At 41.8% G+C, this 27428-nt stretch overlaps 1 protein-coding gene across 4 annotated transcripts in view; it reads left to right on the top strand.

The window, feature by feature from the left end:
* Positions 1–7788, top strand: part of FBXO38 (F-box protein 38) — a gene marked incomplete at both ends in the record, with an annotated part of 45736 nt that extends 37948 nt beyond the window's left edge. For all 4 annotated transcript variants that reach the window (XM_079703588.1, XM_079703587.1, XM_079703585.1 and 1 more), the window contains 6 exons: positions 140–242; positions 2995–3161; positions 5476–5621; positions 6109–6212; positions 6706–6819; positions 7610–7788. In XM_079703588.1, the coding sequence (XP_079559714.1) occupies positions 140–242; positions 2995–3161; positions 5476–5621; positions 6109–6212; positions 6706–6819; positions 7610–7788 (813 nt within the window). The remainder of the gene's footprint in view (positions 1–139; positions 243–2994; positions 3162–5475; positions 5622–6108; positions 6213–6705; positions 6820–7609) is intronic.
* Between the last annotated feature and the right edge of the window lie 19640 nt (positions 7789–27428).

Genomic DNA, 27428 nt, shown 5'->3' with positions numbered 1-27428 from the left:
GTTTCTTTGCCCTAAAGAGAAGAGACTGGTAGAAGTTGCTTCTCACTTGTGCCAGTGAAAACACTTAAGCTTTAAAAAAGAAAAAAAAGAAAGAAAGAAAGTACAGGAAGATACATCTTTTAAATTTTTCTTCTTGTAGGTCCTTGTATTAAAATCCAAAAATCTTGTTGGAGTCACTATGACCAACTGTGGAATCACAGATCTAGTGCTGAAAGACTGTCCCAAGATGATGTTTATCCATGGTATGTATTTAGGCCCATGTCATACAAGAGCATCATGATTGAGTTTAAAGAATTAAAGTCTCATAAATACTACAGTAACATTACTATATTACTTTTTCAAAAGAATCATTATTAGATTTTCTAATTCTGTCCTCATTCTGTAGTTCTCAACTAATTATTCCATCGTATTTACAAGGGACCATGTGCAGAGACTTGGTTCATCTTTTAATACATAGCCTCTCCTCCAGTTTCCTCCAAAATGACAATTACAACCTGATCTGACAGAGGTTAAATTAACAGCATATATGGGCTTTGGAGTCAAGTAGACCTCACCTTGAATCCTGTCTTTGCTATTTTCTAGCTGTGTGATGCTGGACATGTTTTATGTATGTTTTGGGAGGAGGGGGGAATAGTGACTGAGCTGTAAGTGCTTAACTGCGCTGGATTTGATTGATATCATCAATCATAACCTCAATTCATGGCACATTATCCTTAGTCCAAGCCCCACTTTTCTTTTCAGTCCCATTTCTCCCTCATTGCCAACCCCATCGGCTCCCATCATCTATAGTCAGGTATTTAATATATGTCCTTTCAGTCTATCTTTCATGTCATTTTTTATAGACATATTTGTCTTTGAACAAATAATAGGGTATTATTTTGTGTGAGTTTTTAAAATTTTAGATACATAATATGTCTCATACATGATCTGTTTATTTTTCCGTTATTACTCAAATTTATATTTTTGATACCTATCCATATAAAATTATGAAGAACTGACTTGTTCCTTGCCTTGTTCAGTTTATATATATTCTACACACACGTGTGTATATGTGGATGTATGTACCTACACATAAACACAGTAGAGGGTCTGACCTCTAGTAAAAGCCCAGTAAAAGTTCATTTGTATTAGTATGGCAAAAAAATATTTAGGGGCTTTCTATTTTTTGCACTTCTCCAATACTGGTAGTAAACAAAACAAGGAAATCCTTACCAAACATTTTGTCATAAACTAGGAAAATCCCAAAAAGGAGAGATAAAACTGAAATTTAAGCACTACCTCTCTCTTGAATTCTAGAAGACTCCAGACATGGGGACCCCAAACCCCATGTTCACCCTTACAAGGTGGTACTTTATCTCATGTTGACGTGTCCCCCTAAAACGGAACGGGGGTCCTTCAAAAGCTCAGAGATCATAGCAGCAGCAGAGCCCAGACTAGCATAAGAGCTTTCAGTGTGTCAGCACTCTACTCTCTGAGGCCTGAGACTCTACCTTCGGACTCTGCTGGTTGACTTCTCATTCCTGTCTCTATTCTGAGCTCTCTGAGAATCTGACTGGTTTTCACCTCTGCACTTGACTTTGATGATTCTCTCTATATCTTCTCTAACATTAGTGGTGGATCACATGGCCTCAGGCCCAATCTTTTCTCCTTAAACCAAACTTTTTAGCTCAGCTTATTGTGGGACAGAAGATCTTAGATAAGAAGCTCAGTCCCTAGACACCCACTGATGTATGGGTTGTCTGTTAACGGTGGATGAGATGACTAAATGAGATTAGAACTGACCTTAGCCAAGTCTGGTTTTACAGCAGGGAACCACTGAACCTTTATCGCCATCTAGTCCTCTCTTCCCTCTTTTCCCGTCCCCAACACTGCTTCCTCTTCCTCCTGCCGTGTCGCAGGAGAAAATGAGTCTGAAAGGCATAAGACTTGGTCAGTGTTCAAACATCAAAATTACAGGGCTAGATTGCTCAGTAAGATGATGACATTTGGATCAAGGATGTTACAGAACATGTCTTTATGAAATGTTAAAAAGGTCAGGCATATTGGCCTTATGGATAGAATATCTTTGATCTGATCTGTCTCTTGAGTTGGACCAGGTTGAAATCTATGGTAAAAACTGGATCAGATTGAAATGTGAGATTAAAAAAAGGAAGGGGATATTTTTCTGAAGTTGTTATATCACAATTACTTTTCTCTATAACCTCAATATTTTGTATGTTAAACGGGAAGAATATTTAATCACGTTTCAGACCAGCACTTTCAACAGAACTTTTTGCAGTGATGGAAATGTTCCATATCTGTACTGTTCGATATGGTAACCACTGGCTACTTGTGACTGTTGAACATTTGAACTGTGACTAGTGTGTGAGGAACTAAATTGTTAATTTTATTACATTTCAGTTAATTTAAATTTAAATAGCTACAGGTGGCTAGTGGCTACCACATTGGACTGTACAACTTTAGACCAAAGTATCCAAATATTTCTGGGTCTTTTTTTTTTTTTTTTAAGGTTCTGGTTTTATACTTGAGGTAAGAATTAAAATGAACACTGCTCATTCCTATGGGTGAATGTAAGATAACGTATGTGAATTATCCCAGGAACCATTACCCATAAAATTGTATAATTCAGTAGTTGCTGTCATTCATTCTCTTCAATATGTATTTCCTAAACAATTCCTATATTTAGGCAGCTCATTCTCTGGAACTTGAATTTCTTGCCAGTAACATCTTAGATAGGAAAAGGTATCTCCCTTCTAGCATGAGGGTGACTGCCTTCTTTTGAACAGGACGGAATCATATTTTCAAGTCATTTTGATGACTGTCAGTTGTCCTTTGCACTAGCACTTGACCTATGTTAAAGATGTTTACATCTGCAATATTTTATGCTAATAAAAGGTATGCCAGTCCTCCAAAGAGGATTCCATATAGGTTATACGTTGCTCTATTATTTTGTATAAATTATTTGTAGAGCTTACCATTGTTTTCATTTTGTAGCTACCAGGTGCAGGGTACTGAAACATTTAAAAGTAGAAAATGCACCAATTGTAAACCGATTTGACTATGCACAATGCAAGAAACTGAATATGGATCAGGTACTAGACCAGATACTAAGGATGCCTCCTGAGAGAAACCGTATCATATACCTACGTCCCATGCAGCAGGTAATGAGCTCTGCTTCTTTTTGGTGATCACATATTGCAGTGATACTGTTATTTTAGTGTTCAACCTTTTTGAAATTGGCTTTTATTAATCAGAAAGTGTGCCATGCTGAAGGAGAGAAATGTTTCCTCTTCTCCTGCCTGGACCATCCTGTCTTCATTTCTAGGTGCTATACCTCACGCGGGCCATAGGCAGGCTAGGGACTCTTCAGGGAAAAGACAAGCAAGATAACAACAATAGAATCTGTGTTATAAAGGAAGTGGCTGAAGGAACTGGGTATTAGAAAGTACATTATAGAAGATGGAGTGACACTGGCTTCACATGTTTGGAAGTCTGTCCTGTGAGAGGGGGATTAGACTTGTTCTGTGTGATCCCAAGGGATCAAATTAAGATCAAGGGGTGGAAACCTTAAAGAGGCAGTTTTGAGTTTCATATAATGACTGATGGTTGGAAGCAGTCCCAGATGGGCACAAACTGTTGAAGCAAATGAATAATTTGCTGAACCCACAGTAATGATTCTTTAGATTCTACAGAGTTTTGTTAACCAGCCTAGACTACCTTGCCAATCTTCTTCATCAGTGCTTCTCTGATAGATTTTTGTGGGCTTTTAGCAAGTTATATGATGAGGGGAGTTGTTATACAGCAAGTTTTATACTTATTAAAAGTTGCCTGTGGTAAAGAGCACAGACTCTGGTTTCAGACTTCCTGGTTCCAGTTCTGGTTCACTGACCTGTAGCAGATTATTTAACTTCTATGTCTTAGTTTCTTCATCTCTAAAATTAGAAGAATAAAACCCTGCCGTTACTGTGATGGTTAAATTAATACATGTTAAGTGCTAGAACAGTTGCTGGAATGTACTAAGCAATCATATAATAGTTGCTATTACTATTATCATCATTATAATAGTAAATTTTTTATAATATCTGTGAGATGATGGCTGTTAGGTGAACCTATTGTGGTAAACATTTCACAATATATGTAAGTCAAACCATCATGCTGAAGATATGGCACGTATATACAATGGAATATTGCTCAGCCATAAAAAGAAACAAAATTGAGTTATTTGTAGTGAGGTAGACAGACCTAGAGTCTGTCATACAGAGTGAAGTCAGTCAAAAAGAGAAAAACAAATACTGTATGCTAACACATATATATGGAATCAAAAAAAAAAAAAGTTCTGAAAAACCTAGGGGCAGGACAGGAATAAAGATGCAGACACAGAGAATGGACTTGAGGACACCGGGAGGGGGAAGGGTAAGCTGGGACAAAGTGAGAGAGTGGCATGGACATATATACACTACCAGATGTAAAACAGCTAGTGGGAAGCAGCCGCATAGCACAGGGAGATCAGCTCAGTGCTTTGTGACCACCTAGAAGGGTGGGATAGGGTGGGTGGGAGGGAGATGCAAGAGGGAGGAGATAATGGGGATATATGTTTATGTATAGCTGATTCACTTTGTTATACAGCAGAAACGAACACACCACTGTAAAGCAATTATACTCCAATAAAGATGTTAAAAAAACACAACAACATCATGCTGTATACCTTAAAGGTATACAGTGATGTGTGTCAATTATTTCTCAGTAAAACTAGGGGAAAAAAGAGTAACATTGTATGTAAGACTCTGCTTGATGTCAAAAGAAGGTTTAAAGGAAATATGAACCTTTGCAGTCAGTGTTTGAACCTGGCCTCAAAAGAATCATTTCAATACACAAATTGCTTGTTGAGTGTTTTTAATTTGCTGGGGCTGAAAAATACACAGGACATCATCCTTCTTGAGAAGTTTGCCTTTCCACGAAGGGGGTAGACATATATGTCATTAGGATGACAAAGTGGGATTTCGTAAGTAAAATAGGGATGAGGGCATTCCATGAGAAGAAAGCAATGTGAACAAAGGTTACAAGGGGGCAAGGAAGTGTGTTCTGTCTTTAGGAATGGACAGTAGTCCAGGTAGAATGGGGTATATGGTACTACACATTCACAGTTCTATAGTGCAGTCAAAATTTAAACCTGTAAAGGATATATTCAGAAGTGGATTGCTGGGATCAGTTACCTGAATCCGGATTCTCTGGTTTAATTCACATTTATATAACAGTGAGATGTAAATTGCTGAGCTTGCTAAACAGTTGAATTTGCTAAGCCTCATCCCTAGCATGGCAAGCTGTGTTCAGGGTGGAATGTGACTCTTTGATTTTCAAATCAGCCAGAGATTTAAAAACTGAGGTCCCAAGGAAAGATTGTTCAAGCCCTAGGAGATAGATTTGTAAGGCATTCTCTTCCTTGGTCCAAAATCCTCTCTCTCGTGTTTTCCACAGGTGGACACACTAACGTTGGAGCAGAAGCTATTTAGTGGTCCCTACCCCTATCACATCTGTATTATCCATGAATTCAGTAACCCTCCCAATGTCCGGAACAAGGTGCGCATTCGCAGCTGGATGGACACAATAGCAAACATTAACCAGTAAGTTATCTGCAGCCCCTGACGACCTTCTAAGTCAGTTCCCAGAGCAAGGATGCCCAGAAACAACCAATCCTAATTATTTTTTATTTTAAATGATTTCATCTGGGCTTTTCAGGCACTGAAACATGAAATGTAACGTGAAAAAAAAACAAGGGAAATGAAGACTTAAAACTAAAATGCGTACATATATGTATGTCACTTTTTATTTTCTAACTTAGAGAAAAATCACAAGAACAGAGACCGTACATGTACATTTAGTTTCATTCCTTTAGCCTTACAGCATGGAAAAGAGATATTAAAGATCTTAACACTGTGATGTTTTACATCATCAGAAAATTGACTTTTTATGCATTTGTTATTTTAATATTTTGTTTGAGACCTTCATTAGAATCTAGGCATGACACATTTTGATAGTTCCTTTCTAACCTACATCCCAACATTATTTTCAGTTTTATAATTTTTATTTAACTTTTCTTGTTGCCTCCAGAGAACTCATTAAGTATGAATTCTTCCCTGAAGCCACACGAAGTGAAGATGACTTAAAGAAGTATCCCAAGTACCCATGGGGTAGAGAAATCTATACTTTAGAAGGTGAGCATTTATTTGTAAATGGTTGGAAAGCTAAATAGCTGTTAACTAATTAGATGGAGAGACATGTCTTAGGGAAGATTGGAGTAGGGGCCTAACAATTTGTCAAAATAATGGGAATATTGAATATCTGCAGGTAGCAGGGACCAGATAAATAGTGCTCTCCCTATATGAGTCTTTACCATCCCTAAAATAATCAGCAGTATTGAAACACAAAAAGTGAAAGAAAATTGAAACTTGCTATACAGTTTGAAAGTTGCAGTGACTTGAGGAAACCTGTGTCAGCCTCTTTATTTTGTGTGTATATTTATGTACACATATATATAAAGGGAAACTGAGGCTTAATGGAAGCAAAGGATGACCAAAATCACATGACTAAATAGTAGCAGAGCTAGAATTGGAATTTATATCTCTGGTGCTGCTTTCAAAATACTAACAGTGTTTGGCCCTATCATTACTTCCACCCCAGTAGCACTGTTGATCTGTCTTCTTTTAGGTGTTGTGGATGGAGCACCGTATTCCATGATTTCTGACTTCCCTTGGTTGAGATCACTACGGGCAGCAGAACCCAACAGCTTTGCCAGATACGATTTTGAGGATGATGAAGAAAGTAATTATGTCCTGACTTGATTTTTATTCTCTAGTTTGAGGTTATCCTACGGTGTTAGATACTTAGTATTTTGTCTGAGTTAGGAGCGGCACAGCTTTTTATCACTTCCCATATATATGTTTTTGCTTTTTGTTATTGTTTGGTTCACCCCTTGCTAAAAAAAGAACAGCTCTAAATGTATACAATAGATAACCAGTTGACTTACTAGGAATATATGAAGGTTGGTGGAAAAGATTCCTTCATACAGATTGTCCTATCTAGATTTTTTTTATTACCTAAATGTTTATAATCTTGTTACTCCTTATTGAAGAATTTGGTCAACTATATTGTTTCAAAACTGTTCCTGTTATACTAATGATTCTGCTACTTATGAGCTGCTTCTTGTTGGGTAGCATGTGGGAACTTATGATTTAGGTGTGGTTACTTGATGGGGGAACTTGAAGGAACTCTGGAATATAGTTCTTCTAAGTGTTAGCACCCTTGAATATCCATTTGTAGGAAGTTTAAAAAAAATATTTTAGGAGGAAACTGATTTCATAAACTACATGTATATATATATGACTTACCTCTCTGGTACATTTTTCACCTTGGGCCTTTAATCATGTGTGCTCTTTTTGGCATCAAACATAGTATATAACCAAACTGACAGGGACCCATTCCATGAGCTATACATACATCAGTTACACTGCATGAGAGAGTATACAGGCATATCTCATGGACCAGCTAAATCAGAGTGGCTTTCCAAATGATTCTGATAATCTTGTTTCCCCTTTTCTTTCTAATTTCCAAGGCACCATCTATGCTCCTCGAAGGAAAGGGCAGCTGTCTGCAGACATCTGTATGGAAACAATAGGAGAGGAAATTTCAGAGATGCGTCAGATGAAAAAGGGCGTGTTTCAGCGAGTAGTGGCAATTTTTATCCACTATTGTGACGTCAATGGAGAGCCTGTTGAAGATGACTACATTTAACTGGCCCCTCCTCTTTCCAGCTATTCTGGCAGTAAGCTGCTGGGGCCATCCAGCTGCCAGAGAGCTTCACAGAGGCTTGCGGCATGCAGTTGGGAGGCTCCGGCGCATTTTGGTATATAGGAAATGTATAAGGAACATTGAAGTTGTATACAAAGATTTGTACATAGAGGAAATACACAAAGATATTTCCTAAGTACCAACTTTATATCATATGTTTATACAATTTAATTTAAAAATTCATTTTAATGAAGGCAGAGAATTGGAAAGAGTTCATTTTGTTCATTTTTCCAGACTTAGTTCATAAAGTGTCACTTTCTGGCTGAGCCCCTGTTTACTATATATATATATATATATATATATATATTTTTTTTTTTTTTTTTTTTTTTTTTGCGGTATGTGGGCCTCTCACTGCTGTGGCCTCTCCCGCCACGCAGCACAGGCTCCAGACGCGCAGGCCCAGCGGCCATGGCTCACGGGCCCAGCTGCTCTGCGGCATGTGGGATCCTCCCAGACCGGGGCACGAACCCGTGTCCCCTGCATTGGCAGGTGGACTCCCAACCACTGCGCCACCAGGGAAGCCCCTATATTCTTAATCATCACTGTCACACCCTTAAATCTGTGCCTTTTTCTTCTCGAGCAGAGCTGTTTGAGTAAACCTGTTGAAGCGTCTTTTTGTCTCTTGTGCTCTTTTTCTGTTACTATTAAAACTCCAACTAAACCCTATGGTCAGAGGTGGCTGTATGTTTGTTTCTGTACAAAATTGTGGTTCTTTTTCCTCTTGGTATTGTAGTTGCCATATTTCTTAAAATGAAGTAAAAAAAAAAAAAGACTCATGGGTTTAAAAAAATAACTGAGTTTGAGGGGGAAATGGAAAAGTTTCCAAAGCATTTCTAGTTATTTATTTCCATATTGTGTATATGCTTTATCTTGAATATAAAAATAAAAATTTATTAAAAACTTTTTTCTTGCCTTGGAACTAAATCCCTCATTTTAAAGAAGAGTAGCAAATACTACACAGAAAAGGAATATGTAGTTGTGTCTAAGTAAGCTTTCAGTGTAGTCTAATCTCTCATCTTTTTTAAAGTTCTGTGGCTGCAAGATGTTTAACTCACAGACCTCTTTATGACAGAACACTGGGAACAGCAGAATTTCCCCAAATATCTAGTCTTTAGGAGATGGCCTTTCTCCCTTCTCAAGGAGAGAAATTCACCTGATGTATGGCAGTGATAATATGCAGTATCATAGTGTCAGAGGTTAAAGCAAAAAAAGCTTCAGAGCAACACCTGTGTCTGAGGGCTGGCTTTGTCGCTTTGCTAGCTGAGTGAACTCAACAAATTGCACAAACTGAAGTTCTGTAGAAATATTTTAGAAACTCTTCCCAGATAGAATATGTAATTATGGTCTATAAGGGTCCAACCCCTTCATTTACAGGGGATTAATTGAAACCCAGAGGGAAAATGGCTAACCCACAGTCAGGGGCTGGTTGAGGCCAGGCGGGATAAGAATTCAGTGCCTAATTCCCACCAGGCTGCCTCTACCTTCATCATTAATATTCATAGAAATGCAAGGAGCCAGCAAGTATTTCCTAACAAACACTCACAGTATGAATGATAATCAGTTTCTTTCCTCAAAGTTCTCTGTTTTCTAAGACTTTAAGTTCATCTATTTACATTAGGAAGAACGTTTGGTGCTGCATTCAGTCATCTCTTTATTACCTTGTTTTTAGCTCACCTCTCTTCTAAGTAAAAGAGTGTGTTCCACTCTCCAGGTTAAAACTCTGATCACTAAAAGGTGGGAAACAAATTACGGGACATTCTACTAGATATTTCAAAGTAATATAGACCCCCAACTCTCAGCTAAGATTCGATCTAAACCTGTTTTATCACTGTAACCATAACCAAATCATCTAAATAATGTTTTGATTTAAGGCCACTAGAGGCCACTGCTCTCTAATTTTTGTTGGTTTGTCTATCTCACTGTCTCAACCTGATCCACTCTAAAATCATTCCAAAGATGCCTAGACTGCAACAACTGAAAAAACATGATAGATGCATTTGGTAAATGTCTATGGAATGAATGGCTGGACAGTGACTGCCCTACAGCAGCTATCAGCACACTTTTTCTGTGCAGAGACAGATAGTAAATATTATAGGCTCAACTATGGCAACCACTCAGCTCTGCTGTTGTAGTATGAAAGCAGCCATAGAGGAAACATCAAGGAATGGGCCTGGCTGTGTTACAATAAAACTGTTTTTGGAAACAAATTTGAGTTTCACATAATTTTCACGTCACAAAATATCTTTTGTTTTCCAACCACTTAAAAAAGTAAAATCCATTCTTAGTTTACAGACTGGAGGATTTGGCCCCTAGGTTGTCATTTGCCCACACTTACTTGCCATAGGGAACTGAGTTGTGTCTGGCACATTTTTTAAAGACCTTAAGAAATGTTTCATGGATGGATTACTGAATTAATGTCAAATTTAGAGAGAGAATCGTGTCCCTCTTATGCTGCCAGGTGTGTGAGTCCTAACAATCTCTCTAAATAATAACTGGCACCACAATTCTTCCAGGAACTTCATATTTGGAATCAGAAAATCTGGGCTCACATTCTGACTCCCTCAGATGACTACTGGATGACATGGATGGTCATAAGCCCTACTCTGGAGCCTCAGTTTCCTCATCTGTAAAATGGCCCAGACTAACACACCCACCCCACAGGGCAGCTGTGAAGGTCCAATGAGAGCCTTCAGTAAACTGGACAATGAGATGCAAGTGGAGGTAGTATTGCTTCCACCATAATTCCCTTTATTATGAAAGGGTTATCTTTTTTTTTCTTTTTTTAAACTAATCTTCCTATAACCTTCTGTTCCTTAGAACAGATCCCAGGATGGTAGGAAACAGAGATAGAACTGGTGAGGAAGTAACGATACCGTGAAGGCATTTTTTTAAATCGTTTACCAAGTGCTTTCCATATACATCCTCATACCAACACTTTAAAATATGTATGATCATTATGTCCTCCACTTCACTGTTGGGGAACCTAGGGTGTAATAGGTTAAATATCTTGCTTACAAACACAATTCTAAAAAGTAGTGGAAGCTGTCTGACTCTAAAGCCCAAGCAATTGAGCAAAGTGGCTTAGTTCCTCAAAGGGAGGGAGGAGACCATGTGAGGCCCATCTGAGGGCGGGCCTTCCCCTCTGGGAAGCTGCCCAGTCAGAGTTCCTGCTGCCACTTCAACTTGAAACAACTCCAGCTGACCTTCACATGGTTAGTACAGTCCCAAAATATGGAGGCTGCTGATTTTCTGATGCAGGCCTCAAATGACCCACTCAGACACGGAATGCGGTAAAAACATAACAGAAACAACACTGCAAACTATACATCTACCGTATGAAATACACAGCAACTAAAGAGAGTGAATAAAAATCACGTATTGATGTGACATGATGTTGAAGGTATACCTTTGCAAAGGCAAGTTGCAGTTATTATATACTGCATCATCTTATTTATATACAAGAACAAACCAAAACCATGTATTTTTATATGTACATTTTGACATATATAAATACACAGAACACGTTCTTGAATTATATAAGCCAGGTAATGAGGGTAATTCTTGGGAGGGGAGTGGAACTGAGTTGGTGTCAAGGGGTATTTTGTGGTATCTTTATTATTAGAACTCTTTATAATGGGGGTGGAGTGCATAAATACATTATTTGTATAACCTGTCATTTATATAGTCTAAAAATATATAATTTGCATATTTAGAAATAAAATATTTAGGAGGAAGAAATCACTCCGTGAGGATGGAGTGACCCGAAGTGTTTTCAGCCCTGATTTCTGCCCCGTATAAGCTCTGTGTCCTTGAGCAAATCACTTTCCCTGACAAAGTCTGTTTCCTTTTCTATAAAATGAAGTCAGTAATCCCTCCCCGCAAGCTGCTGGGAGAGGCTCAGAGATCTTGCTGTGAAAGCGCACAGAAGCTGTAAAGTGCTGAGAAGCCTGCAGTGCTGAGTTGATGGGGCGTATGGGAACATGTCCATGTAGTGTTCCAAGTTCCAACTAGAAATGTGAGGAAGTCAAACTGCCTTCCACTGGGGTCCCTCCTGCTGTGGGCAGCCCCAGCGATGGTCTGAAACATAAAAGACTAATCCTCTCTTTGGCTCACACACCTGATTCCCAGGGTTCTTTGCTGGTTACTCAGTGACTCCAGGCTGCTGAATACTGGGAAGACTATGAAAGATCAGTGTGGAAGGGCCTTTCCTCCTGATCAATCATCTACCTGAATCCCTGCAATGTTTAAAGATGGACACTGAGGCTCAGAGAGTGAAAGGGAGCAGAAGAAGATACAGAGGGTGTGTGGCAGAGTTTCACTCTCGAGTAGGCATGTCCCAAGTTCCTTTCCAGGTCCCAGGATGACATGGAAGGGAAGTTCTTAGGCAGCATGAGGAAAGGGGCCAGTCTTGGCTTGTTCACTGCTCCCTCCTGGAACAGGGTCTGCCACGTGGATGTGGAGTAAGTCAGTCCAGATAAGGAACCGTGTTGCACACGTCTAGGACCGTGGGCTTTAGAGTCAGACTGCTGATGTTCCCATTCCAAACCACACTTCCCAGGTCTATTACCTTGGACTAGTCACGAGATCTCTCAGTGGAGGCGTGCTCATCTGGAAAGCAGGGTAAATTCTGGTACTTATCTTGTAAGAGTTTTATGAGGATTAAATGAGACGATCCATGTAAATAAAGCACTTAACATAGTACCTGGCAGAAAGGAGCTCATTAAACATTACTTCTCTTATTATTGCTACATTATTACATTATTATTATTATTTTATTATTACCTAAGACATGTTCTGGGGTGAGCTGAAAAAGGAAGGAAAAGGAAAGGAGAAACCTAATCTGCACCGAGTATAAAAGTAGTTAAAAATATAAGCAGTTTCACTTCCTTTCTCTCTATGCTGCCACAATATGTGGAATGCAGCTTTTCATGAAATCACATTAGCTCATAAAGTTTCGGAGTTCTCTCTGGTAAATTCCCTTTCACCTCTTCTCAGCTTAAAGAACCCCTTGTGGGAGGCGGGTGCCCTAACAGCTCTCTGACACTGTCTCCCTTTCAAACTCAGAAGCAGAGAGGAGGCTCTGTGCATTGGCTTCCCGTTAGAACTTAATAATCTTGCTTTGTTTTCATTTATTCCTCTCTATGGCTGCTTTCTATTAATGGCAATTCTGAATTTCTATTTGGGGTACTGATACAATGTTTCTTTCTAAAATAAATTTATGTAAGTGAAAACTTGAATTGACTTAAATAAAAATATTAATAACAGTACAGGCAGGACACACATTTGGTAAAAATCCTTGGGTGACACATGTTGGAACACTCAACAATCCTACCAGCTCAGAGATTTTCTCCATTTTGTAGATGACATAAGTGAAGGAAGTGCTGGTTAAGGCCCAAAGTGACATGGTATCCCAAACTCAAGCCTTCAAATCCATCCCTGATTTGTTTAAATTCAAACCAAATATTTGGCCTCAGTTTTCTAGGCTAGATGGAAAAGAGATTGCAAATTATGACTAGAAGAGGTAAGTGCATTAGTCTTTTTTTTCACCCTCTAGAGCAGCTATTACAGTAAGGACTTTGTAAGAGTAAAGCAGAGTAATACAGAAAAAGAGAAAAGCGATATTGATCTCTCACCAAAGAGAGATATAACACCAAAGAGAAAAACGGGTAGACAGCCCAGCACCAAGAAGACATTACTTTTGTTCTTACTTGAAGACAATAACAAAGTCAATTTAATTACAACCACTCCCCAGCAACCCACCCCATTTCCCTCCCTCATCCACCCCCATGCCCACACCCCCATCCCCCAGCTAGACAGAAATTGCTTCAGGACAGAGCAAGTTAGCAGCATGAAGTGGAAATGTTGGTGACATGAAAAGGTGAAGTCTCAGAAAGAACCACTTTTTCTGCAAACACATACCTGAGTGTTAGTTGAAGTTGGTTTTTATCCCTTTTGCTTCCTAGCTGCTGATCATGAGCTGGATGGGGAGTTTCAGGGCTTCTACCTGGACAGCCCTGTAGGCTGGAGAGTCAAGGTGCAAAGCAGCACAGGTGAACCCCCTTTATCCTGGGCATGGGGCAGTCTAATTGCAGCATCCATCACCCCAGTGACTGTCAAGGCCAATCTGGCAGATGTGGCTGAGGCCATGGGCCCTCCTCTCTGGGAGCATCCCTTCATGACACTGCAGGTTTTCTGAAAGAGGATGGCCTCAGAGAAGACAGCAAAGCACTTCCTTCCTTGACAAGCTCCAAGTCTCCTCCTTCTGAGGCTTTCACACACATGCCATATTACCTAGATTCCTGGGAGCCAGAGATTTAAGTAATGCCAGGCTAGTAGCTGTCCAGATAGAGCAAGCCTGCTTCTGTTCCGTGAAGCTCCAGTGTGAGCATTTGGTGCATCACCCACATCATCCCAGCTCTGCTCCAAAGAGACAGCAAAATTTGCTTGTGAGGCCCTCTCTGCAAAGGGGTCCTTCTTCTTGACAATGTCAAGGGCTCCTATTCCTGCAATTGCTGTCCTTTCCCTGGCCCAGGGTGCATGTGATCTCTACAGACACCATTCATAGGCTGGCCCACACAAGCATGACCAAAGAGTCCAGAAGATATGGACCCGTGACATGGTAAGGTCTCATTTTCCCATCTATGTTGTAATCTATAGATCCCTATTGAGTTCAAGTTGCCATTTAATATGGGAGACTGCCACTGAGAAATAATATTTTGCATAAGCAGATATGCTTGCTAAGCTCCTGGGAAGAAAAACATTTCACAGGGAAGAAATCCTACTGTATTTATGTATGTGTGTATGCATGTATGTATTAAACAGTAGAACTTACTGACTTTGGAGGTATTAAAGTTTACCAGCTGCCTCAACACACTAAGTGTTTTCCTCCTCACTGTGAGCTGGCGCTATGACTGTCTTAGTCTTTCCCTAAGAAGTTCTTCGTGCTTTGATGAGAGGACAGACCACATTCAGACGGCATGTGGAAAACTCTGGACCCCCAAATTCACTCATCTCTGCCTTTTCCATGAAAAAGTGGGGGGGGAAGGAAATGCAACTCTGAGGAGTCTTATTAACCCTCAGCACAGGGAGGGTTCCATCTAGGGGGTGACCAACCAGCCTAGTTTGTCTGAGATTGAGAAGTTTCCTAGAATGTGGGACTTTTGGTGCTAAAACCAGGGTGTTGGTCACCCTAATCCTATGTGGAGTCTGACCATCCTTCTCACCATTTCTGGGGATAGAAAGAAGAGGGAGGGCTAATGAGTTCTTCTCTCATGGATGAAATGGGTGAGAAGGAGGCAACTGTGGCTTCTGAGATCACTTGGGAAGGAAGGAGGGGCCAACAGCCCAAGTAGAAGGGCAAGGAGAACTGGTAAGGTTAGAAACTTACGGCACATCTTTATCTTGTAGTTCATGTTACATATGCTCCCAACCATCCCCCATGTTGCCTGTTCCCTAGGCTTCCCTATAAGGATCAGCAATTAACCCTTTCAGTAGGGTTTTTATCAGCAGCCAAAAGAAAGGCAACTGAAAAACCTCAGAGTCTCAACCTGAGGGGATAATTCACCCCCACATAAAGTCATTTGTTGGTAGCTTTGACATTAGGGAAGCATCTCCTTAGGAGATTGGAGGAAATGAGATACTGGAAAAGGTGTAGAAAAATGGTAGCCCAGGAACTTCACAGGCAGGAGGCCAGTGAAGTTTCCCAAGAAAGTAAGCCCCTAAAAGGTGTCTTATAGGAGCAACTGAGTTTCCCTCCCAAAATCTGAATTGTAGGACAATTCTCAATCGACATTCTCGGTAAAGATGTAGGTCCTTTCCCCACTGTCATGGAAGGGCAGTGAATCAAGATTTACTTCAAATGACCTCACAGCCAGTATGCCAATGAGAAAATGTCATCTTTAAACACACACAGACACACACACAGACACAGACACACACACACACACACACACACACACACACACACACACACCAGACCAGCTGTAAAGATGCCTTCTGGTAATGGATCCAAACCAAAACCTAAGCAGAGTTTCCAAAGTCTATCCCCAAGAAAAAAAGAAAAATATTCAGGTCTATGAACAAAAAACACTGATGCTTCACTTATCATAATTCAGTTCTTCTGGGCAGACATCTTGGCACTACTATCAACCTCATTTCATTATAAGAGCCTTGATTAATTCACCCACCAATGCAAGTCCAGAAGAAGATGGCCAGAATGGAGAGGAAATTGGAGCTGTTGAGTTCAGAGAAAAGACTTAAAAGGGTGGGTAGGCGGCAGATCATTGTCTTCCAATATTTAAGGGCTCTCAGTGGAAGAAGGGGCCAACTGCTTGTTCCCAGATGCAACTAGAGCAGAGACAAATTTGTGTTCCAACAAAGGAAAGACCTTCCTTATAACTAAAGCTTCTCCACAATAGAAGGAACTGCATTAGGAGGTAGTGAGCTCCTATCCCTGGAAGTGTACAAGCAAAGACTGACCAACTTCCAGGGACGCTATGGAGGATGCTGCTTCTGTGTTGTCTGGGAGCCTGCATCTGACGGTGCCTGAAGTACCTTCTCAACTCTGAGATCCTCCATGCTCTGGCCTTGGATCCTGTCCAACCCTGTCATCCATGTACCTTTCCTGGGCCCTTGGTCCCACTGCCCCATGCCTCACTGGTGGTGATGAGGGTCAGGAGAGATGCCAGGGTATCCTGTTCATGCAGACATGAATGGGAATGAATGGCTTAGTTGTGAGCCACGTCCTCAATCAGAAGCATGATTCCAGGGATTCTGGGTCATTGTGTATGGGCAGTTTCTCGAATTCCTGGTGATGTCCACTGTGCAGAACTGTGTACCTAGGAAGGATGGAAAGAAAGCTTGAGAATTTGACAGGCATCCTTCAAATGCACCGAAGACAGCACTCCCACCACTCTTGACTTCCTTTCTGCTGCACACTTCCAAGAGCATGGTGAGGTGGGGCCAGGCAGGGGCTGGTACTTCATCAAGAGGGAAGCCCAAATAACAGTATCTGAACTGTTTATTTTAAAGGTGAGGAACTGAAGTCCTGGAGGAAAGCGGTACATGGAGGGTGAGAGGCAGAGCTGGGACTGGTACCCAGATTTATTTCTCCACAACAAAGCCTGGGGCTCTCGTGTTACTCATCAAAATGGACCCTATGTACCACTTCAAGCAGTATCTAAATATGCTAAGTTCCCAAGGGATGGCTCTGGGCTCAGCAATACCCAAGTTCTGACTGAGATTAGTAAAACACTAAGAGCCTGAAAGACAATATAGCTCTGTTTGTTAGTTGGATTCCTTTTGGTGACATCTGGGATAGTAAACCCATTAGATGAATCCAACAGCAAGTTGACTCTAAGCATCAGAGTGAAATTTACTACTTGACAGGTGTTTATTATTTTTCTGCAGTATCACACAGTTACACTCAATATGTTAACTTCATTTAAATCAACCTCAATTGTAAGTGGGTCCTGTCATCAGTAACCCAGTTTCCAGCATCTGGCAGTTATTCTTATGACATTGTACAGTTTAGGAGCACTATTACCTCTCATTCCCAAGGCCAGTGTAAAGCCCATTTAGTAAAACAAATAAAAGAACACATACCACTTACTTGGCATCATATGTTGACAACCAATGTGTGGGTGGTTTCTCAAGAATTATATTGATGCTTTCCTTTGAATTATAATAATTTATTTCTCACTCATGTTGGCTGGTTGGTATATCCAAGGTACCAGGTACTAAACTCTCTCCATGCATTACCTTATGTAATCTGCACGACAGCCCCATGAGATGGTTATTATGTTTATTTTTCATTTAAGCAAAATGACACATAGGTTCAGTGACTTGCCCAAAGGAGTACAGGTAATATGTGAAGAGACAGCCAATCAAACCTGGTCTATCTGATACCAACACCCCCATGCTTAACTGGTTTGCACAAAAGCCATGGAGTAGGTATAAATTTAAAACAGTGAGTCTTAACCGGAACAATCTGGAGGCACTTTTGGCTGTCATGGCAGGGGCAATGCTACTGGCATCTAGTGGGTAGAGACTGAGGATGTTGCTAAACATTGTTCAATACACAGCACAGACTCCCACAACAAAGAATTATCTGGCCACAAACGTCCATAGTGCCCTGATCTAGAATAAAAAGTCCTCCTAGCTGGATAGAGTCAGGTGTTAGCTGAGGAACACAAAGTGAAGGGCATGAGTCTGCTCTCACAGAACTGTCACTGTGGTGCTGCTAAGACAGAGGTGAGCAGAGGGGATATGACCTGAAGAACCACAAGCACCTGCTAGGTGAATGTTGAGGAGAAGAATGAAGTGGGAAGGGTTATAGAAAGGGTCGGATCACACAGTCTTCATGAGGGCAGCCGGGGCAGGTCCCAGTGAGATATGTGAGTAAAGGCTTTAGGGAGGTCAGCATTCCAGCTATTGAGTCATAATCTCAGCCTCAACACCACCCTTCTAAGCTTGGCTTTTGCTTCTGCAAACCAAATGTTGGCTTGTCGGTTAGCTCCTATCAGGCTCCTCCAGCTGGAAGAGCCTGGAAGCCTGGAAGGAGGAGAAGGACCTTGCTGCTCCTGTGAGCCTGCTACCTACTCCTGCATCACCCCAGCCATGCTTTGTCCACCCAGCAGCGGCGATGCCTTGCAGTTGCCTTGCAGGTGCCTTGCAGTAGCAGCGGAAAGTCTTGTTTACAGTCTTTCCAACTCTTGCATAGCCAGCTTCAAGGCAGCCCCTCAGAGATAGTGCCTCCTCCTCAGAGGTCAAGTTTCTGCTCTGTGGGATCCCTCTAAGTCTCTACATTTTTTTGGTTATTCCCTTTGTTCCCTCAGCCCTAGAGGGAGCAGTTGCTTCCTGCAGTTGCTACCTCCATATACACTATTAGGAATAGCTGGTGTGGTTTCTATCTTCTGTCTGGATCCTGTGAGATATAATGAAGAATGGAGGCATGTGCGTATCTGGGAGAAGAACATTCTAGGTAGAGGGAACAGCAACTGCAAAGGGCTTCAGGCTAGATCCTGTCTGGAGCGTCTGAAGAAAAGCAAGGATGCTGGGCGCCAAGGCAGAAGGAGTGAGGGGCGGAATGGAAGGAGTTGAGAGCTGAGGTCAGTGAGGTAGCTGGGGCCAGAGGGTTGGGGTGGAGGAGCCACGGCTGGCAGGTCCCGATAAGGCTTTGACTTTTCCTACATGTGAAAGGTTTGAGCAGCGCCCTGACATGATCTGAAATGACTTCTTGGCAGGCTCTCTCTGGTTGCTCTACTGAGAGTAGATGGAATGGAGGTGGGGTGAGCACAGGGAGACCAGTTAGGAGGTTACAGCAATAATCCAGGTGACAGAGTAGTTTGCTGTTATACTTAATAGCAGAAGGTTTAGCCTTTACAACTGTTCTCAGACTCTGTCACGTGTGTGGGTGTTTCCCTTGCCTTGGCTCACCAACTGGAGGCTGTGTTATGTAGCACAGAAATAAAAACTATGACTTGAGTCAGACAGACCTCATTCGCAAACCAGGCTCTACCACTTAACCAGCTCTGTGATATTTAGCAAGTAATTCAATCTCTCGATGCCTCATTTTCCTCCAGTGTAACTGAGAGTGATGATACCGACCTCACAGTACTGGTGTGTGGACCAAATTGCATTGTGTATGAAAAACACTAGCACAGGGTCTGGCACAAAGTAGAATCTCGAAATATTGAAGCTGAAATTATTCTATTTACTTCTTTCCCTCAATACCTCACTTAGTTATGAGTATATAATAATGACAAGAATTATATATGCACAGCAGTTTACTGTTTAAAAATATTTTCCTCCTTTATTTCCTTTATAGGTAAAACCTAAAAGAACTCAAGATGTAGAAGGTTCCCAGATCTTGCCTTTCTCCCTTATCAGAATCACAAGAGCTCTTTTGGCAAGCATGTGTACCAAAACAGCACTAACTGATTTTCCCACCCATGACTTTATTTATAAGTAGCTTTTCAGGCCAGGCAAGGTAGGCAATAAGACCAATATTACACAGAGGAGAAAAGTGAGACTCAGCTCAGTTAAGTGAGTACTGAGCATCATGGTAAGTGAGCGGCAGAGCCTGGCCAGGACCACAGTCAGGTGCTTGCCTGTTGCTCTTGCCCCTGAATGGCATTGCTTGATGACTTAAATACAGGTCTTCAAAAAAGGGCTCAAAACCAAACACCCCTGTGAGATGGGGCTGTACTGCAGTATCTGAAAATCATACACAGCTCATTTTATGAAGGAATTAGGATATACGCCAGGCATGATTTTTGGTAATTACATACATGACTTCATTTATATCATTTACTTTTCACAACCCTAAGTGGTGGCAACTATACTGGGACCTACCTTACAGATGAGAAAACTGAGGCTCAGAGAAATCAAGCAGCAATTTATGTAAGGTCACAGTGTCCACGATGCCCACACTCTTAACCTCAAAACACACTCCTGAACCTTTGCCCTGTTCATGGCCAATAAGCCACGTTCACTGGCAATCAATCAAGCCCACATGAAGAGGGTGTCCTGGTTGAGGCACCTTTTGGTATTTCTGATCATATAAGAAGATATACTGCCATGGAATCAGGCACACCTCTACAGAAGCCTTGAACACGTCTCTCCTGAGTATCTCTTTCTCGTGTGCTAGTAAGTGAATTGTTCAGAATAACAAGTAGAGGCTCCCCTTCTCCAGAGTTCAGTGGAAAGGCAGCAGCTCTCGTTCCATATGAGGGTGAGCAGACAGGCATGTGTTCTGTTACAACCTCTGGGTGGTCCTCTCACCGTGGTGGGTGATGCACCCAGAAAGGAGGAGCTAGTCTGAGATTTCCTTGGCAGGACTCTAGCAGAGGGCAGTGTGTCTCACATGGAGTCTGGCCTGCAGAGGTTTTCCCAAATCTCATGAGATATATTTTTAATTTGGTGTTTTCACTTGGATAGTACATAAACAATCTGAGCAGATTTGGGATGATCTAGAAGCCACCTTATGAACTCATACTGCCTTGGGAATTCAGAGCTTGAATTGCATTCAGGTCCACATGATGTTGTGGTGACAACGAATGACTTGGTGCAGTGTTTCTCTAACAAGGGTACATGAAAGTACATGACACTGCAGAAGAGCATTCAAATCCTGACTCTACCATTTACTAGTTGTGTGACCTAATCAAGTAGATTAGTTCTACCTACCTCACAGCTTTGTTGGGACGATAAAATGAACATCTATAAAGAGCTTAGCAAAGGTCTGGACATGTAGTGGGTGCAGAAATCTTCACTGGTAAGGAAACCAAGGTACAAAAAATGTGACTTTCCCAGGGTCAGAGAAGGAGTTATGTACGGAAAGGTTAAGAGTATAGGCTCTTGAGTCAGAATGCCTGGGTTAAATCCTACCTCTGGCACTGACTAGCTCTGTGAATTATTCAAAATGTTCTGGGTTCTTGTGGGCATTCAGTGAAATAACACACATAAAATGCTTATTAGAACAGTGACAGCCAGCTAGTAAGCACTCCATAAATGTTTATGAGAACTGTTCCTATTTGATGACAGAGGTAAGACTTGAACACAACGCTTGATTGCTGATTCAGTGCAGAAATCCATTCTTTAGTAATTAATCAAATGTTTGTTCACTTAAGTCATTGATCACAGGGCTGAAAGAAACCTTCAAGATGGTTTTACAGACAAAGAAACAGCCCCAGAGAGAGAGAGTCATCTGTTCTGAGTGGCAAAAGTCTCTCAGCTCTGTTTGGTGTAATATCTTACTTGCAATCTTGCAGCTGCGCTGGGGAAAGCAGACCCCAGATGTGTGGGTGTACCTGGGCAGTTCCAAGTCCCGATGAAAAAACCCAACTGCTGTTTCTCAAGCAACAGCAAGGCAGGAGGCAGCTCCCTTCAAGCTGGGTTGCTTTCCCTCTTTACATTAAGTTCCTCAAGCATGACTGAAGCCACATTAGGTTTGGTAATTACCTGAGGCTACAATTCATTCATTGAGCAATTAGCATCACACTTAGAGCAGCCTGGATGCGGTAATTAGTCGCATAATAATAGCCCCCTCTGCCTGCGCAGCCTAGTATTATAAGGAAATGATTAGACCTTATTACACATCATCCCGGCACTACCCCGCATGGCATTGCTCATATGGAGGCGACTGCAAGATGTTTTAATTATTAAAACCGAAGGTGCATGAGTTTAAAGAGATTCAACACTAAGAGAGAGTTTCACAAAAGCCGGAGCCCCATTACCTGGAAACAAAGATCTCATCCTGGGTGTTTTTTGATGTTCAGGGAGAAGTGAGACTTTCAAATCTTAGGCATTTATTCATTCAACCACTTATTTGTTTAAAAATATATTTTGAGAAAATATTTGCAAATGAAACAACTGACAAAGGATTAATCTCCAAAATTTATAAGCAGCTCATGCAGCTCAATAACAAAAAAACAAACAACCCAATCCAAAAATGGGCAGAAGACCTAAATGGACATTTCTCCAAAGAAGATATACAGATTGCCAACAAACACATGAAAGAATGCTCAACATCATTAATCATTAGAGAAATGCAAATCAAAACTACAATGAGATATCATCTCACACCAGTCAGAACGGCCATCATCAAAAAATCTAGAAACAATAAATGCTGGAGAGGGTGTGGAGAAAAGGGAACCCTCTTGCACTGCTGGTGGGAATGTGAATTGGTACAGCCACTATGGAGAACAGTATGGAGGTTCCTTAAAAAACTACAAATAGAACTACCATATGACCCAGCAATCCCACCACTGGGCATATACCCTGAGAAAACCATAATTCAAAAAGAGTCATGTACCAAAATGTTCATTGCAGCTCTATTTACAATAGCCCAGAGATGGAAACAACCCAAGTGTCCATCATCGGATGAATGGATAAAGAAGATGTGGCACATATATACAATGGAATATTACTCAGCCATATAAAGGAGCGAAATTGAGTTATTTATAATGAAGTGGATAGACCTAGAGTCTGTCATACAGAGTGAAGTAAGTCAGAAAGAGAAAGACAAATACCGTATGCTAACACATATATATGGAATTTAAGAAAAAAGTGTCATGAAGAACCTAGGGGTAAGACAGGAATAAAGACACAGACCTACTAGAGAATGGACTTGAGGATATGGGGAGGGGGAAGAGTAAGCTGTGACAAAGCGAGAGAGTGGCATGGACATATATACACTACCAAACGTAAGGTAGATAGCTAGTGGGAAGTAGCCGCATAGCACAGGGAGATCAGATTGGTGCTTTGTGACCGCCTGGAGGGGTGGGATAGGGAGGGTGGGAGGGAGGGAGACGAAAGAGGGAAGAGATATGGGAACATATGTATATGTATAACTGATTCACTTTGTTATAAAACAGAAACTGACACACCATTGTAAAGCAATTATACTCCAATAAAGATGTAAAAAAAAAATATATATATATATATATTTTTTGAGTGCCTACCACTGTGTCGCGTCCTGGAGGGAACAAGGCGGTGAGGAAAATCTATAGTCCCTGTCTTTGAGGAGCTCACAGTGTAGTGCGGGAGACCCACAGTGAGATGGAAAATTGCAGGCCTGAGAAGTGTTAGGGATAAGAGGTATTTGGCGGTGCTGTGAGAACATGTCATAGGGGATGTGGCCGAGGTTAGTGTGTCAGGGTAGCGTGACTGAGGAAGTGAGGGAGATGAGAACTGAAAGATGGGTAGGGGTTAAACGGGTAAAGAGGAGGAAGATGTTGGCAAAAGGGCCAGCAAGGGTAAAAGACCACGTCCTGAGGGCAGGTGTGCCTTGCTAGAGTAGAACAGGGCAAGCATCACTTTAAGAGGAGAGTGAAGACTCAGAGACTCACCCTGCTAAGGGCTGTTATGCTCATCTTCAGAGCAGTGGGAAGCTGGCTAAGGTAATGAGAATGGATTCATGAGGACTTCATGTTTTGGAAGAACATTCTAGCTGTGGTGTGTAGAATGGGCAGAGGTGAGGTTGGAGTGGGAGCCCAGAGGCAAATCAGGAGCTATCTTAGCTTCCTATTGCTTCTATAACAAATTACCACAAACTTATTAGCCTAAAAGAGTGCAAATTTATTATCTTACAGTTCTGGAGGTCGGAAGGTCAAAATGGGTCTCAATGGGCTAAAATCAAGGGGTTGGGCAGAGCTGCATTCTTTCTGGAAGTTCTAGGGGAGAACGCCATTCCTTGCCTTTTCCAGCTTCTAGAGGCTGCCCACATACCTTTGTTCGTGGCCTCACTGCTCTAACCTCTGCTTCCACAATTACATCTCCTTCTCTGACTCTGACCTTCCTGCTTCTTTATTACAAGGATGCTTGCGGTGACAGTGGGCCCACCCAGATAACCCAGGATAATCTCCCCATCTCAATACTTGTAGCTTAATCACATCTACAAAGTACCTTTTGCTACCTAAGGTAATACATTCATAGATTTTGGGGATTAGGATGTGGATCTCTTTGGACATTATTTTGCCTGACACAGGTGATTTTCTTTTCTTTTTTTAAGATGGAATATGCTAATTTTAATTTAACGTTGTTATTATGCTTAGAGTAATTTTTTTTGGCAGTGTGGACTGGCTCTCTTTATTTTTACTTTATTTTTAAAATTTTTTATTGTTAATTTACAATGTTGTGTTTGTTTCAGGTGTACAGTAAAGTATAGATGTGCACATATACATCACAGGTGATTTTCAAGGTGTCTAGAGATGTTAGTGACTCAGAGATGTGGGATGGTAGCAGTGGAGGTGTTGAGAAACAGTCAGATTCAGGATATATCTTGACAGGAGCATTGGACATGGGGGCAATGAGGGCTTTCAAGGTACGGCATGGGCTAGGCAAGGTGCAGAGGCAGGAAAGAGCTTGGAGTGACGTTTGAGGAATGGTGAATGTTCTAAGAGTGTATCCTACATGGTGAGGATGGGGGTCCTGGGAGATGAGGCTTAAAGGAGGGAGAGGCCCCATGACTGAGGGTCTTAAAAGCTAGGCTCAGCAGGTTGGGCTGAGTCTTTAGGTAATGGAGAGTGAAATGAACACTGGCTGCACTGTGGGGAATAACTGGGACGATTGGGACACTGAGAGCAGTGTGGAGCCTCGTTCCTCCAGAAGAGAAAAGACAGGTCTAAAGCACAAGTAGGAGCAGTGGGCAGGAGGAAAGAGAAGGACCTTGCAGACAGTGATGGGCAGGACACGCTCACTGATTCCACTGACCATGAAGGGTGTCCAGTCTGAGTTTAGCCTGCAGACCTAAGTGGATTCTGTCATTCATTATGGAGCCCTCAACCCCCCTGAGACTTTTCTTCTCCAGGAGAAACACCTCCAGTCCTTCAGGATTCCTCGTAGACCAGGGTTCCTATTCTCCCTCAGCTCCCTGGTTGTTCTGCTCTGGACTAGCTTATCTCTGTCATTAGAAAACAGATATTCTTGTTAACAGTTAAGGGATTCTGGCCTCAGGTCCTCTCTTTGATTATCCACGGAGCCAGGATCAAAATCCACACCTATGATTCAGCTGTTTGTTTTTACACAGACATTTATATTGATTCCAAAACAGGGAATGCTTCCTTTAACTGTGTTCCTCTCTTGGCCTCCCCACCCCATGCCATCACGGGCTCACAACCTCTTACATGTGCTTCTTCACCATAGGACACAGCTGTGGCGGTGCTCCCCAGCCCTTGTCTTCCATAATCTAAGGACCAGTCCCCACCCCTGCAGGAGGCTCTACCTCCTGGCCATAGCAGAGTCCAAAGTCACTCTGCTTCTACCTCCAGGAAATATGTGACTGGGGACTTGGAGATATTATCAAGGTCTTAGTGCTTGAACTGAGAATGGGAAGGGCTGCCTGGGGGAGCCAAGTTTGACCCATGTGTTCATAGAATCAGAGAAAGTTGATCCAGAAAGAGAAAAGAATGAACTTGATGTACAGTGAAAAACAGATAAGAGACTATGGTCTCAGAGAGGTGGAAAGAGGAATACTAATCCCTAAATGCACCCATATTCCTTATTTGTCACCATGAAAGCCAGTAAATTTCCTGCTCTGGGGATCCATGAGATACCTCTGTATCTTTCCAATAAATCTCCCTTTGTTTTTCTTCAGGAAGCATGAATGGGCTTAGAGCCTGTGGTAGGCACTGTGAGTCATTTACTTTAAAGCATGTGCCCACACACTCTACTTTCTTTCTAATAGAGCCTGTCTCCTAGTACAGGCAAAAACACCAGATGCTTGACAGCTAAGGGTTTGGCCTCTGATCTTCTGATCGATGACTTGAAGGTCTGCTAGGGGAATCTGATGGAAAATGTTTTCCTCCTGAATAAAAAACAAGTATGATAAGAGTCTGCCTTATCTTCTAGCATTTGGTTGTGGTTATGTGAGAAGGATACAATGTTTGGAGCTGTTGCAACTAGTTTGTGACCATGAGAGTATCATCCAGAACGAAAACTAATAGGCTGAAAAGAGCAGAGGAAAAGCATCTGGGTCCTTCACAGTGTTATTGAATTACTGAATTAACCAATACTAAAACTACCAAACTCTACCAAACCAAGCTTTCTATCTTGTAAATGGATAATCTTATTTTTTAAAGTTAATTTTAGTTAGGCATTCTAGTGCTTATAGGCCAAAGTATTCTAAATGACATAATGCCCACGATCCCTGTCTTCCACGTCTACTATGACTTCCCACATTCTGCCACATCCAAATCCTACCCATCCTTTAAAACCCATTCCAGAAGCCTTCTACACCATCCATGAGCATTTACTGTCGATAGGAACACAAATTATCTGCTAATGTGAGGTGTCTGATTGGACATATGTCTGGCCTCCTGACACTCCTGGAAGGCAGAGCCCATATCTTATTATATGATAAGAAGAAACAATCTTTCAGCCCTGTACTTTTATTTTTATTTATTTATTTTTAAAATAATTTTATTTATTTATTTATTTATTTATTTATTTATCTTAAAAAATAAATTTATTGGGCTTCCGTGGTGGCACAGTGGTTGAGAATCTGCCTGCCAATGCAGGGGACACGGGTTCGAGCCCTGGTCTGGGAAGATCCCACATGCCGCGGAGCAACTAGGCCCGTGAGCCACAATTACTAAGCCTGCACGACAAGAGAGGCTGTGATAGTGAGAGGCCCACACACCATGATGAAGAGTGGCCCCCACTTGCCGCAACTAGAGAAAGCCCTCGCACAGAAATGAAGACCCAACACAGCCATAAATAAATAAATAAATAAATAAATTTATTTATTTATTTTTGGCTGTGTTGGGTCTTTGTTGTTGTGCGTGGGCTTTCTCTAGTTGTGCCAAGTGGGGGCTACTCTTCATTGCAGTGTGCGGGCTTCTCATTGTGGTGGCTTCTCTTGTTGCGGAGCATGGGCTCTAGGCACGCGGGTTTCAGTAGTTGCGGCTCGTGGGCTCAGTAGTTGTGGCTTGCGGGCTCTGGAGTGCAGGCTCAGTAGTTGTGGCACACGGGCTTAGCCGCTCTGCGGCATGTGGGATCTCCCCGGACCAGGGCTCGAACCTGTGTCCCCTGCATTGGCAGGCAGATTCTTACCCACTGCGCCACCAGGGAAGTCCCAGCCCTGT

Source organism: Hyperoodon ampullatus, assembly GCF_949752795.1.
Source record: "Hyperoodon ampullatus genome assembly, chromosome: 4".
Classification (NCBI taxonomy): Eukaryota; Metazoa; Chordata; class Mammalia; order Artiodactyla; family Ziphiidae; genus Hyperoodon; species Hyperoodon ampullatus.
Note: the sequence above shows the minus strand (reverse complement) of the source record. Positions and strands in the feature narration are given on the sequence as shown.